The sequence below is a fragment of the Cetorhinus maximus genome, chromosome 1 (assembly GCF_964194155.1).
Source record: "Cetorhinus maximus chromosome 1, sCetMax3.hap1.1, whole genome shotgun sequence".
NCBI lineage: Eukaryota > Metazoa > Chordata > Chondrichthyes > Lamniformes > Cetorhinidae > Cetorhinus > Cetorhinus maximus.
The window spans coordinates 237,722,488-237,737,059 of NC_135879.1; the positions used below are offsets into that span (position 1 = coordinate 237,722,488).

Consider the following 14,572-nt stretch of genomic DNA (forward strand, 5'->3'; position numbering starts at 1 on the left):
GAAGGCAGGGTCAGACCAGCTAATGATCGATAAGAGACCGAGGGAGGATCACGAGCGATGGGAGATGGTGACTAACTTCTCCAAGAGGTTCATGTATAGAATCTCCACAGCCAAGAAGCAAGTGTGGGGAGTGGGGAGGGAGGAGGGGGGCGGAAAACATGAAGTAAAAACAATGTGGAGGTGGGAGGAATTGAGGCCATTGAAGGACCCAAGTGGTGTCGAGAGCTAATCTCAGCCTGTTTATAATCTGATGCATTTTGAGGTGATATTTTCGTTAGACACACTCCCAACCCATTCTTTTTTAAATACACCCAGCTGTGTGCCTTAGTACTCTGGCTAACAGCTGGAAATGTCAGTTTATTTTACTGGCAGGTGCAATGGCCAGCACTGCCAATCGGGACCTGAGCATCGCTCAATCTGGTTGGTTGATACATGAGCCTGTTTCAGCTGTGACAAGACTTGTGACACTATCGCCAGTGGATAATGCAAACTTAAACTACAATGACTAAGAGGGAGACCAGATAGAACTTGGGAGTTCAGAAGTTGGATTTAAGGGCCGAAATCTTCTGCCCCTGCAGGAGACGAGGAAGGAGGCGGAGTGGGCCTGAAAATTTACTGTGTTGGGGACGGGACCGATACCCGAGGCCTGCCCGCCTCAACTGGAAGTAAGTTCTGGGAGGGAAGGACCTCCCCACCCCGCCTGCACTTGAGACACTTATGTGGCTAGTTAATGACCACTTAAGGGCCTCCTCCCACCTCAGCTACAATCTTCCCATTTCCCACATGTGGCCTGTATGACTGGTAAAACTGCACGGGCTGCATGTCAGCTGGAGGGGGGGCGCGGTGATAGTGTGGGGTTGTCCTTCGATCTGCACTAACCTGTGCATGATCGAGGGCACGGACATGGGGCAGGGAGGTGGCCGTTGACAGCTACCCACCTGCCCTTTGCTGCTGACCCCCATGGCCCTCTTCTCCCCATTATCCCCTTTCACTGATGCATGGGAAGTCCTCGCTGCTGACCGGAGACAAGCAGTCAGGAAGGGGGTGGAAAGAGCAGAGGACAAAAGAAACGACCAGATGGTGGTAAAGGTAGCCCCCGGAAGGAAAACACATCAGTTGAACTCAGGCCAACGCTATTCATCTGTGCCAGCTGCAGAAGGGGCTGCCACTCACAAATCGGCCTCTACAACCACAACTGACAATATTCAATGCAGAAGTGGCATACACCCTGAGCACAGACCATCATCTCCTGAGACGGATGGATGCCAGTAAAAGGCTGTTATACTTGGAAACACAGTGTAATATAATATACACAGGCTATACTCCTTGACACTGCATATTATATTGTATCTGCAGGAATGGTATAGCCTCATAGAGTCATATTCATTATGGCAGAAGGAAGCCATTCAGCCCATTGATTCCATGCTGACTCTTTGTAGAGGAGGCCAGTTAGTTCCATTCCCTGCTCTATCCCTGGAGATTTATTATTCCATATGCTTTGCTGCTTGCTCTCTCAATATGTCCTGCCTCCTTCAAAGATCTATGCACTTGAACCCTCTGGTCCCTCTGTCCCTACACCTTTGTTAGAACTGTGCCGTAAAGTCTTTATTGTGTCTCGCTACCTCTTCTGCCAAAATATATCACCTCGCGCTTCTCTGTATTAAATTCCATCTGCCACTTGCCTGCCCATTCTGTTAACCTATCTTAGGTCCTGTTGCAGTCAATTACAGTTATCTTCACTGTTTGCCACACCTCCCAAGTTTGGAAGCATTGGCAAGATTTGAAATTTCACTCTGTATTCCAGGATTTATCTACCAGGTCCTCTACAGCCCCTTTAAAAGGATGCGTTGCTGAAACTCTTTTTATATCATTGACTTAACATAAAGGCCCACTTTCTGGACCTGATATGCCTTAATGAAATAAACATGACCAGATGGTGGTAAAGGTATCCCCTGGAAGGAAAACACATCAGTTGAGCTCAGGCCAACGCTATTCATCTGTGCCAGCTGCAGAAGGGGCTGCCACTCACAAATCGGCCTCTACAGCCACAACAGACAATGTTCAATCCAGAAGTGGCATACACCCTGAGCACAGCCCATCATCTCCTGAGATGGACGGATGCCAGTAAAAGGCTGTTATACTCAGGAACACAGTGTGTAATATATACGCAGGTTATACTTCTTAACACTGCATATTACATTGTATCTACAGGAATGGTATAGCCTCATAGAGTCATAGTCATTATGGCGCAGAAGGAGGACATTCAGCCCATTGATTTCATGCTGACTCTTTGTAGAGAAGTCCAGTTAGTTCCATAGGCATCCTTCCATTTACATAAGATGATGGACATGCAGTAAATCCAAATCTTCCTACAATCTGTGTTACCGAACTAAGAAGGTAGAGGGTAGTGTCATATAAACACCACTTCCACATTTTAATTACCCTCCTCAAATGACCCTTGACTCTCCCTCAATTAAGCTTCACTCCTGCTTATTTCACCCATGGTACTCTGTATGCATTATCTCAAGATAGAAAAGGCTGACAAGGCTCAACAGGCTACAGAGAAAAGAGAGTTAATGTTTCCGGTCAACGACCTGTTCTGATGGGGGATTATTCGGAATTTTCTCTCCACATAGGCTGCCCGACCTGTTGAGAATTTCCAGCATTTTCTGATTTCCAACGCCTGCACTATTTTGTATCCCACGTGCACGGTTGGCCTGAACCTTCATCTGTGTTTCTTGATAGGTAATGGAAAGACTTCAGCCTCTCCAGATCCTCATTTGTTGGTTAATTGTCCCGCAGAGTACTTTTGGAAAGGGGTTTGGCCTGTTGCAAATGGATTCAATGAGAGTGAATTGGAAAGTGTCCAACTGAAATTCTATACAGCGAGAGTGAATGACTGTGGTACATTGGAAATCTCTACAATGGGAGTGAATGGGTTAGGTCAGTTGGGATTCTATACATTGAGAGTGAATGGTTTGGTCCTTTGACAATCTATCTAATGGCCGGGAATGCATATAATCTGGGAATTCCAAAGAATGGGAGTGAACAGGCTTGGTCCATTGGAAAGTGATACACTGAGAGTGAAGAGGAGAGGATTTGTGTTAATATGATACAATGAGAGTGAGGGAGAAAGACTTGGTTCATTATAAACAATAGGGGTAAGTGAGAATGAATTTGGTTCATAGAATCATAGAATGGTTACAGAAAGAAGCCATTCAGCCTGTTGTGTCTTTGCTGGCCCTGTGAAGGAGCAATTCAACTTGTGTCAATACCCTGCATTCACCCTGTAGCCCTGAACATTTTCCCTTTTCAGATAATGATCCAATTCTCTCTTGAATGCCTTAATTGAACCACACTCTCTGGCAGTGCATTCTAGATCCTAAACACTTGCTGTGTGAAAAAGTTTTTCCTCATGTTTCCATTGTTTCTTTTGCCAGTTACCTCAAATCTGTGCCCTCTGGTTCTCGATCCTTCCACCAATGTGAAAGTGTCTCCCTGTCTACTCTGTCCAGACCCATCATGATTTTGGGCACCTCTATCAAATCCCCTCTCAACCTTCCCTTCTCCTAGGAGAACACTCCCAACTTCTACAGTCTTTCTATGTAACTGAAGTTCTTCATCCCCAGGGAACCATTCTCGTGAATCTTTTCTGATTCACATATCTCTCTTCCTTCACATTAGAATGCTACATTAAGTTATATCAAGTAGAATTTAATTCCCCCATTGGGAGTGGGCTGGGAGTCGCCAGCAGTGGGAGGCAGGGGATGGTGGAGTTGGTGAGGGGAGCGCAGAATCGGGGATGGATTTTCCATTGCCTTCCCAACTCCTCCCAATTCAGTCAGGCGTGGGGATGGCTGAGAATGGCCTTCCTGCCAGGAAGCTAATTGCGTCCTGTAAGTGACCAACAAATGGCCAATTAAGAGCCTCATCCCACTGCTGCTTGTATTGCACCAGCAGCAGGGAGGTTGATACACCACATGGGGAGACTGCTCAGTAAAAGGTGGCAGCCTCCCTGTGGGCTTGTGGGGGTGTGCCCTCTTGATTGGACAACCTGTGGCCCAAAGAGGGCCCACAGTGGCAACTCACCAAGGCTCCTTCGACAGCACCTTCCAAACCCACGGCCACTACAATCTAGAAGGACAAGGGCAGCACCGCCACCTGGAAGTTCCCCTCCAAGTCACTCACCAGCCTGACTTGGAAATATATCGCCGTTCCTTCACTGTCGCTGGGCCAAAATCCTGAAACTCCCTTCCTAACAGCGCTGTGGGTGTACCTACACCACATGGGCTGCAGCGGTTCAAGAAGGCAGCTCACCACCACCTTCTCAAGGGCAACTCGGGATGGCCAATGAATGCTGGCCCAGCCAGCGAAGCCCACATCCCATTAGTGAATAAATAAAAGGGCTAACCCTGGCAACAGGACTCCTGTGCCCTCTTGAGTGACACACCTCCACTCACTCCTTTACTCCAGGGCCTCCTCCACGGCTGCTTGTCCTGGCCTGCTGTAGTACCTATGGTGACCACCACTCCCAATAGCGCTACTGGGATTGAAAAGCTGCCGGCCCTCTGATTGGTGGGACCTCCAACCTCCGAGGGCCAGAAGCCTCAACAGCAGACTGTTTATCGCCTGGTTGCCATTTTAATTCCACTGGGGCTTCCAAAAATGGCTGCAGCAGAATTCCAGTGGCTTTCTGGCTGATGGACAGGGCCATTGCTACGGCCATTAAATTCAGCCCATCAAGTATACTGCACAGAAACAGATCATTCAGTTCAATTGGTGCTTTATAATGGGAGTGAATGGTAAAGGATTTGATCCATTTGAATGGCATGAATGCAAATGGCAGTGGATTTTGGCCCAATGAAACTCTATTCGGTTGTACTTCATTCAGGCACGTGTAAAAGCTAAACTTGAACAAAGATTCAATGACGTGTTCTGACCAAGATTTCATTTTCTCCCTGCAGATTCTTCTTAAAATTCTTCCTCAAGTGCAATCAGAACTGTTTGAAAAATGCTGGGAACCCGAGGGACATGCGACGATTCCAGGTAGAATTCGATTGTTAATTCATTTTTTTAGTTCAGGCGTGTTTATTGAGGATTAAGAGCAGAATGGAAAGACATTGAAGAGACAATAAAGCAGTGCCTTTTATGACCTCAGGATGACCCAAAGCACTTTATACTCAATGGAGTATTTTGTTGAAGTGCAGTCACTGTTGTAAATTGGGAAACACAGCAATCAGTTTGCACACAGTAAGCTTATCCACCAACAGGATGGTGATAATGACCAGATAATCTGTTTCTTTTGTGATGTTGATTGAGGGATAAATGGTGGTCCGACACGAGGGAGAACCCCTCTGCTCTTCTTCGAAACAGTGCCTTAGGATCTTTTACATTCATTGTAGAGGGTAGACAGGGTGATGGTTCATCCAAAAGATGGCATCTTCAGCAGTTGGAATCCCCTGAGCACTGCACTGTGGCGTTAGCCTGGATTTTGAACTCATGGCTCTGGAGTTGGACTGGAACCCATGACTTTCTGACTTAGAGGGTCAAGAATGCTACCAACTGAGCATTGTCACACACTTCAATTTGTAGATACTCCCTCAGAGGATGTAGGAGGTGACATTAAAGCTCACAATTACTCAGGACAGACATGGCAGGTCAAATGTCAAGAACACGGCAGGTTCTTCTGTGATGTCCCCGCCTTGGCCCCCTTCCACGGATTATAGCACATTCATCGATCCAGCCACACTATCTAGAACCAACAGATATGGTGCGTAGATGAGACAGGGGTCTATGATCTTCTCACCAGTGCTCATTTTCAATGTGGTTCTTCCCCAAGGCAATTGGTTTCTGAATTTACTCTTGTATTGTACTGGAGAGGCCTACTTATATTGTACTGAAGTGGGGAACTTATTTATTTTGTACTAAAGTGGTTTATTTACACTTTGTTATAAGACAGGCAAAGGGGATTAATACCTGGACTGGATGAAGGACTGACCAGTTTACATGGGCCTTTGAACTGGGGCTAGACTAGACTAGGACCACACAAAACTAATTCCAACTATTATGACAAGGTTTGTAATAGAGTCATTCATTACCCAAATTAAGGTTTCACCAATCACAGGGCCAAAGCCCTAAAACATGGCAAATCATTGGAAAAAAGGCAGCTGGAGGATCAGCTGCTGTTACCGTGGTCTACTTATTTCGATGTGTAAATAAGTTAACGTGTACAAGCGGATTGAAAGACCCTTGGGAGAAATAGCTGGTGAGGATTAGCAGATGCTGAAAACAGAAACTGCCAAGCTCGCTTTGCTGGTGTTGTGGCGGGCAGCTCCTGTATGGCTGAGGAGGGGAAGGTAAGGGATTGCATTCCCCGGAGAATCTGTTGATGGTTTGGCCGACCATATTATCAGAGAGCTGTTTGACAGGAGCAGCATTTTAGCAAAGGCGGCGACGGGGCCAGAGGTAGTGGCTTAAACATGGCCCCCATGTCGCTGACTGTCCAGATTTTTTTCAGCATCCAAGGCTAGCCAGCCGTCATCACAGGTTCATTCCGATTGGAAACAAGGGGTTAAGCATCCCAACCCACGGGCCGGGATGTGCAAAGATATGATTTACTAGATTGGCTCCATGACAAAAAAAAAAGCTAAAGGTCTTTGTAACCTGGTGGGGAGCTATAATTGAGGAAGCCTGTGAAGGATTCGGAAGTCTTCAATAGTGTTTGCGATGCTCGGGGTTGTCTTAAAGCATTCTGGCGACCTGAAAAAAATGATCTAGGTGAAGAAGCGTGTTGAGCCCATTTTGAAATATCCCCGGGTCAACCTAAAAATGTTACTCGGCTTCATGTACCCTCTATGAGGGCATTGAGCTTGCATGGATTTTATTGGACAACTACCCCCAATACAAGAGCACAGGAACACAAGAAATAGGAGCGGGAGTAGGCCATATGGCCTGTCGAGCCTGCTCCACCATTCAATATGATCATGGCTGATCTTGGGCTTCTTCTCCACTTTCCCGCCCGCTCCCCATATCCCTTGATTCCCTGAGAGACCAAGAATCTGTGGAGCATCCACAACCCTCTGGGGTAGAGAATTCCAAAGATTCACAACCCTTTGAGTGAGGTAATTTCCCCGCACTTTAGCCCCTTATCCTGAAACTGTGCCCCTGAGTTTTAGACTCCCCAAACGGCAGAAACAATGGGCGGGAATGTCCGGCCATGTCAACGGCCAGTGGACTTTTGGCAGGGTCCCGCCACAGAGGGGCAGGAAAATCCCAGCCAATCTCTCGGTGTAAGATGGGAAAGACAGGCATTTTGGTTCTACTCAACACTTTAGTTGGGTGCAGTTTCTTTTATTACAACCAAAAACTGTACATGCAAAAGTAGAGGAAAAAGTGATAAAAAGAGGTGACTCTCAGACATGGCATCATGACCATATTCCATGCTAATAATGGCTTTACTGGAGGATCCATTGGGGAGGTAATGGCTGTTCACTAGATAGTTTTCACTCAGTATCTCACACAGATTGCAGGAGTGGTCAGAAAGGAAAACAGGGTTATTGAATATGCTACTCAAGAAGGTGTATCTAAAAACAAAAGCGAGGAAACTGATTGGGGTCCATATAACTCCTTGGATATGGGCTGGTGTTAATAATGGAGAACAGTGATATGAATGTCTTTCATCCTGAGAAATATCAAGAATCCTTTGATGACATCAGATAACTCAGAAATTAGGTACTTACAATTTTAAATATTGACCCCAACAAAGACCTTACTAAACTTGTTACTCAGGTGGGAGATCTCATTAAAACACAATAATTACAACAACAACTTGTATTTATATAGTGTATTTAACGTACTACAATGTTCCAAGGCGTTTCACAGGAGCGTTATAAACCAAAATTTGACAATGAGCCACATAAGTAGCTGTTAGGGCAGATGATCAAAACCTTTTTTAAAAATTCATTCATGGGGTATGAGCATCACTGGTTAGACCAACATTTATTGCCCAGCCCTAATTGCCCTTGAGAAAGTGGTGGTGAGCTACCTTCTTGAACCACTGCAGTCCATGTAGTGTAGGTATACCCACAGTGCTGTTAGGGAGGGAGTTCCAGGATTTTGACCCAGCGACAGTGAAGGAACGGCGATATATTTCCAAGTCAGGATGGTATGTGGCTTGGAGGGGAACTTCCAGGTGGTGGTGTTCCCATGTTTGAACAAAAAGCTGGGGAGTGTCTTGGAGGAGGAAAGAGAGGTAAAGGGGCAATTATGTCCCTAAAGAGAGGACTGGGAGGAATTCCAGAGAATAGGGCCCAATGGACAACACAGAAAAAGGCCATTTAGACCAATTGACCCATGCTGTGTATACACTGCACATGAGCATATCTTTCTATTTCTTTCTCCCTCCTGTGTTTATCTGGAATACCCTAAAATATTTCTATGTTATTAAACTCCATGTGTGTTCCACATTCTAACCACTCTCGATATAAATGATTATGCCCTGTATTCCCTATTGCAATTATTAGTGACTGTCTGCTCTTTGCGGCCTCCAGTTTTGATCTCCCCCCTGCAAAACCATTTCATAATTTTAAAAACCTCTATCAGGTCACCCGCCAGTCTCCTCTTTGCTCTCTGCAGCCAGTGGAAATAGCCTCTCAGCGTTTACCTTGATAAACTCTTTAAGAATCCTGTACCTTTCAATGGGATCACCTGTCATTCTTCTAAACTCAAAAGCATACAAGCACATTCTACTCAATCTCTCCTCATTGGACAACCCTCTCATCCCAGGAATCAGTCTAGTGAATCCTCTTTACACCTCCTGTCAGGAAAATACATGCTTCTCAAGGTAAGGAGAATAAAACTGTACCCAGTGCTCCAGGTGAGATCTCACCAAAGTCCTATATAATTGTAGCAAGGCATCCTTATTCTGATAGTGGAACCCCCTTGCTCACATACCATGTACCTTCCTAATTGCTTGCTGTACCCTGCATACTAACTTTCTGCGAATCATGTATGTGAACACCCAAATCACCCTTCATACCAACATTCACTAGCCTCTCACTTTTAAAAAAACATTCTACTTCACTTTCCCCTCGTTCTATATCATGTTCCATGATCTTGCGAGCTTACTTAACCTGTCTTATATCTTTTTCCAGCCACTTTGTAGATTTCTTACAGTTTACTTTCCCTCCTTGCGTTGTATCATCAGCAGACTTGTTTACATTATATTATGTCCCATTGTCTAAGTCAAATGTATATACATTGTAAATAGCTGAGGCCCAAGCACTGATCCTTACAGAAAACCCATCAGTAACAGACTGATAGCCCAAAAATGACTTTTTTATTCCAACTCTGTTCATGTTAATATATAGCCCCCAATCCCATTGAGCCATAATCTTATATTTTCCCTTATTAAATGCCTTTATATTGTTATGATCTCAGTAGAGACCAGTAACGTTTTAAAAGAAATTCAAATGCCCCATTATTAACTGAAAGAATTACACAAGATTTCAGGTTTGAAACAAAAACTTTTACTGTGCAAGAGTTAAACAAAGCAAGTACTACTAACTTAGAACCATATTTCATGAACGTTTGTTTTTTTAGCCCACACTCCTCATTCTGCTTTTATTTCCACCCAATAGTTCCCTTATGCTTAAGGATGTTGAGGGCTCTTTCACTTCTCCTGGAACCAAGCCAAAGTGTGCCACAGCTTTCAGGAATTCACTTTGATTCTCTGAATTGTTCCCACTATTCTCTGAGCTGTGAAATTTCTTGGGATCTTTTCATTAGCATGTGGCCAGGTGAACCCTCCAACTCTCATTCAACACCTCACAATTGTGGGCTCCGCAGCTCAAGTCTGGGCGTCGCTGTATTCTTGCTTCGTGAGTCCAAATCAGAAGTCACCCTTGGTTCCTGATAGCCCCCTGATCCAATGACTCCCAAGCACCAACTGAATCCTTCTGTCAGAAATCATAGAGCTAAACCCAAACAAAAGTCGTACCTCCCTGCATAACCTATTTCTATAGCAACATGGCACGCTTGGGGTATTCCAGACAGAAATTTAAACGAATTATCTCTAACTCCCAAACCTTCCCTTTCTTCTGGGAAACCATATGAATAATTTAAACCCCTTATTGAGACAGTTGCAGACTCTCTGTCTCTATCATGAAAGTGGTCAGCCATTGTTCCAACTCTGATCTTATTAAATAAACATAAGACACCCTTTGAATTGCAATTACTCGAGGTTTGTTTACCAGTTTCTCAAACTGGGAGTTTTCATTTCTTGTACATTTAAAAATTTCAATCCCCAAACTAAAAGACTAAAAAACATATGAATCATAAAATTAAATATCTATATATATCTCCTCTTAAGCATATCATGATTTTCCAAGTGTTCCATTGCCTCATCCCTTAGGAATCCCAAGACAGCATCACTTGAGCAAGCCACGGATTGTACCATAAGGGATGATTGGTGATGCTGTTTACAGAATCTTAGAATAGTAAGGCACAGAAGGAGGCCATTTGGCCTATTGACTCTTTAAAAATGCATTTCAGTTAGCCCCAATTCACAGCTTTTTATCAGATTGCGACTGCAATTTTTTCTCCATCAAGTATTTATCCAAGTTCCATTTTGAAAGCTACTACTGAATCTGCTTCTACCACCTATTCAGAATTAGATACAGTTTAAGTGAGTTGTTTTTATATTTGTGGGTGTTGTGTAAGTGTGAAACCTGGGCCTAGTTTCACTTTAAAGAATGTTGTCTGCAAGTCTGTGGGTTTGTTTGTATACCTGAATTTTTAATGAAATTTCAGGACTCTTGAAGTGGTTTAGGGAAGTTAAAACAAAGTAGAAAAACTGGGCTGTTGCCTAGCAGTAGGGGACCCTAAGACACAGAGAAACAGAAGGCAGTTTGAGTTTAGCTGGTGACTGTGCTCCACGTTGAGGGAAGCAATTTAAGTCTCTCTCTAGCTGGACATACTAGCAGATTGCTGAGGAAATTAAGTCTAAGAATCTTAGATGAGTTGCTCTAAAGTTAAAGCAACAGTGAACGTCAAATAAGTTCTGGATCTCAAGGGAAATACCAGTTTGTCAGCAGTCTACTTGGAGAGGGAACTGCAGGGAGCAGGTCCTAAAGGAAAAAGAGAAAGGTCCCAAGAAGACCTTTAAGTTAAGTCAAAGGACAAGGACAGGAATCTGGAACAAGATCCTGTTCAGTGGAAATTAAAGCAAGGAGCAGAGGGAAAGGCTCTGACTTAAAGAGAGAAAACTGCAGGAAGCAGACTCAATTCAAAGTGGGCTTGCGAGAAGCCAGAAGATACGAGGAGACAGCCAAATGTTGGTGATTCCTTACAATGGGCATGTGAAACAGTGGTGTTTTGTTGGCATGGCTGAGTATCTGAGAGAGAGTGCATGGAAGGCAAAGCTTGAATGTATGTGGTGATCCAGGGGGGAGGACCATCAGAATGAACGTTCAAAACCATGGAGCTGGACCCTTGTGGAAGGCGTCCGAGAAAGAGAGTGTCATTTGGGGGAAGATTCTGAAGTGAGTTTTTCGAGAGTAGAGATTGGAAACTCTTGTGTGAAAAACGGAGTTCAGTGAGACCGGTTGGCTCACGGCATGACAAGCATCTGGGGAGTTAATGGGAGGTCCATAGCATCTATTTGGGGTGGCATCTCTCACTTGGTTTCAGAGTGTGGTGTGTCTGACCACAGGTTGCCTATTGGTTTATATGGACTGTGTACTTACTGTGAACATTAGAGTATAAGATAGATTTTGTAACCTGTGTTACCCTTACCGATCTGTATGTATCTGAGAAGGTATAGCTGTGGGTGAAGGAGTAATGTAATATTGTTCATCTTTCCTGGTTTAATAAATGTTTTATTCTTTTGTTAAAAGTTCATCAGCTGACTCCTGTGACTCTGTTCAGTAGCCACCCTCCATGTTTCTAAACAAAAAATAAATAAAAGTTAGGACCTGTCAAGCTGGGTTCCACCCTGATTTGACTGATCCAGTAGTAACATCAGCTGGGGACATAACACACCACATCAGGCAGAGCATTCCATATCCTAACCATGCATCTCATAGGATATTTATCACAGCAATACCACCAATCACTCCTTAGAGCTACTATTTTCAGTGCTTCTCAGATTCCTGTGATTTCAAGCAATCATGAAACTTTGAGAAATTAAGTGCAGAAATCTGAGTCATCCTGAAAGAAGGAAGATGAAGATGATTTGGAGCTTCATTCAGAAGAAAGGTTACTGCTCACTCAAAGAGAACAGCGATCAAGGAAATCGGTAGGTGTGCTGATGATTCTACTCACCAAATTTGTTATAATTGTGACCCTAGCCATAATGATTACAGTTTTGGAAAATAATCCATTATAATTGGATCAATCAGAAATATCTTGGGACAATAGGCTGGATTTAGCAAAAGGAACAGAAGAACATTGATTATTTACAAAAATGCATCACTGACTCTTTATAAAAGTAAATCACACCAGCCTTATAAAGTAGATCATTGTCTCTTCACAAAAGCAAATCACTGACTCTTTATACAGGAGGATCACTGACTCTTTATAAATGTGGATTACTGTCTCTTGAATCACTTACTATTTATAGAGGAGGATCACTGACTCTCTGAACATGGAAGAATAGATTTTACAAAAGTGGATCACTATTTATGAAGGGGAATCACTGATTTTTTATTAATTTGAACCCATGACTCCTCACAAATAAGGGTCAATGACTCTTCACAAGGTTGATGACTGACTATTTATAAAAGTGGATCACTTATTCTTTAAAGAGGTGGATCACTGTCTCTTTGCAAGTAAAATTGGATCACTGGCTTCACAAAATGGATCACTGACTTTACAAAGGAATATAGTTGACTATTTATGAAAGTAGCTTCTTAACTGTTTACCAAAGTGGATCACTGATTCTTAACTAAAGGGGATCACTGTCCCTTTGCCAAAGTGGATCACTGATTCTTTATAAAGATGGATCACGATCTCTTTACAAATGTGTGTAAACATACTGTGTTAAAAAATAGCTTGCCAAATGGTGGAGCAGGCTTGAGGGGTCGAATGGCCTACTTCTGCTCCAAATTCGTATGTTTGTTTGTTCATACAAAGGTGGATCACGTGACTCTTCACAAAAGTGGATCGCTGACAATTTATTAAAATTGATCACTGCCTTTTTTACAAAAGTGGATCACAATTTAGGAGGAGGATCACTGACAATTTTCAAAAGCGGATCACTGTCGATTTACGAAAATGAATCGCTGACTACAAAAATGGATCACTGGCTCTAAAAGGTGGATCACTGAATAGTTGCATAAGTGGATCACTGATTCCAGCGCTGCCTGGGCCGGCTGCAATTCTTAGGTAAGTGAAAGGAAAGAGTGACAAGGCTAAGGCTGTGGTGAGGGGAGAGGAGAAATCCATCATTGTCATAAGAAGTGCGTGCCTCCACCACCTATGCCTTGTAAGTCAGAAGAGATTATGGGATGAGGGAGAAGTGTGATGTGAGAAGGAGGATTAGGTATGAGGACACTGTCAGCTTCTGACAGGACTGGACAGATTGGATGCAGGATGATGTATCCTCTCGCTGGTGGGGTCTAGAACAACGGGTCACAGTCTCAGGATACGGGTAAACCATTTGGGCCTGAGATGAGGAGAAGTTTTTTCACTCAGAGAGTGGTGAGCCTGTGTAATTCTCTGCCACAAAAGGCTGTGGAGGCCCAGTCACTGAATATATTTAAGGAGAAAATAGACACTAAAGGAGTTAAGGGGCATGGGGAGAGAGCAGAAGTATGGCGTTGAGATAGCGGATCAGCCATGATCATGTTGAATGGCAGAGCAGGCTCGAAAGGCCGAATGGCCTACTCCTGCTCCTATTTTCCTACGTTTCTATGTTTCATGCCTTCAGCCTTGTTTGTGGCCATGGTTCCAGCAATGACTGTTCCCATGATGGCTAGCACAAACATGGGGGTCAGACCATGTGGGCACATCTTTCACCACCTCCTGTGAGAGAGAGGAAAGTGTGCCCGAGTGTCATGCAGTCTGCTTGGCTGATATGGGTATTGTGTGTGCAACGTGTGGAATGTGAGTTTGAGTCTAGAAAAATGCTAAGTGTGTGAGGGGAAGGTGAAGTATGTGAATGATAGGTGTGAATCCTGATTGATATAAATTTTTGGTAGTTGAGTGATGGGGATGTGATCAAATGAGTAGTGTCTGAAGCTGATGCAGTTGGTAGGAAATGGCATTTAAAGATGCATTCACTGGCCTTTTCCATTCATGAGAGCTATTACATGTCTTTCAGCTTGCATCCAACTCCATGATGTTAATTGTATATTAACTGTATGTAGTTGGGTGCAGGTGATGGATTTTAACTGGGGATTCACTTGTGCTCCTGTAAATAGGAGCAAACTGAAACTGTGGTTGTTGGATTTGGAGGTGCATGCTTGTCATGTATATCTCTGTGAATAGAAGCTGATAAAAATGTGTAAAGATGGGCTCTCGTTCTATCCTTCATCATTGCCTTTCCGGACTATAGCACGGTAGCGGCAATGGT

At 43.9% G+C, this 14,572-nt stretch overlaps 1 protein-coding gene across 8 annotated transcripts in view; it reads left to right on the forward strand.

The window, feature by feature from the left end:
* LOC144688054 (transcription factor COE3-like) overlaps positions 1 to 14,572 on the forward strand; it is a 573,849-nt gene that overhangs the window by 221,982 nt on the left and 337,295 nt on the right. For all 8 annotated transcript variants that reach the window (XM_078554698.1, XM_078554702.1, XM_078554699.1 and 5 more), the window contains exon 7: positions 4,965 to 5,046. In XM_078554698.1, the coding sequence (XP_078410824.1) occupies positions 4,965 to 5,046 (82 nt within the window). The remainder of the gene's footprint in view (positions 1 to 4,964; positions 5,047 to 14,572) is intronic.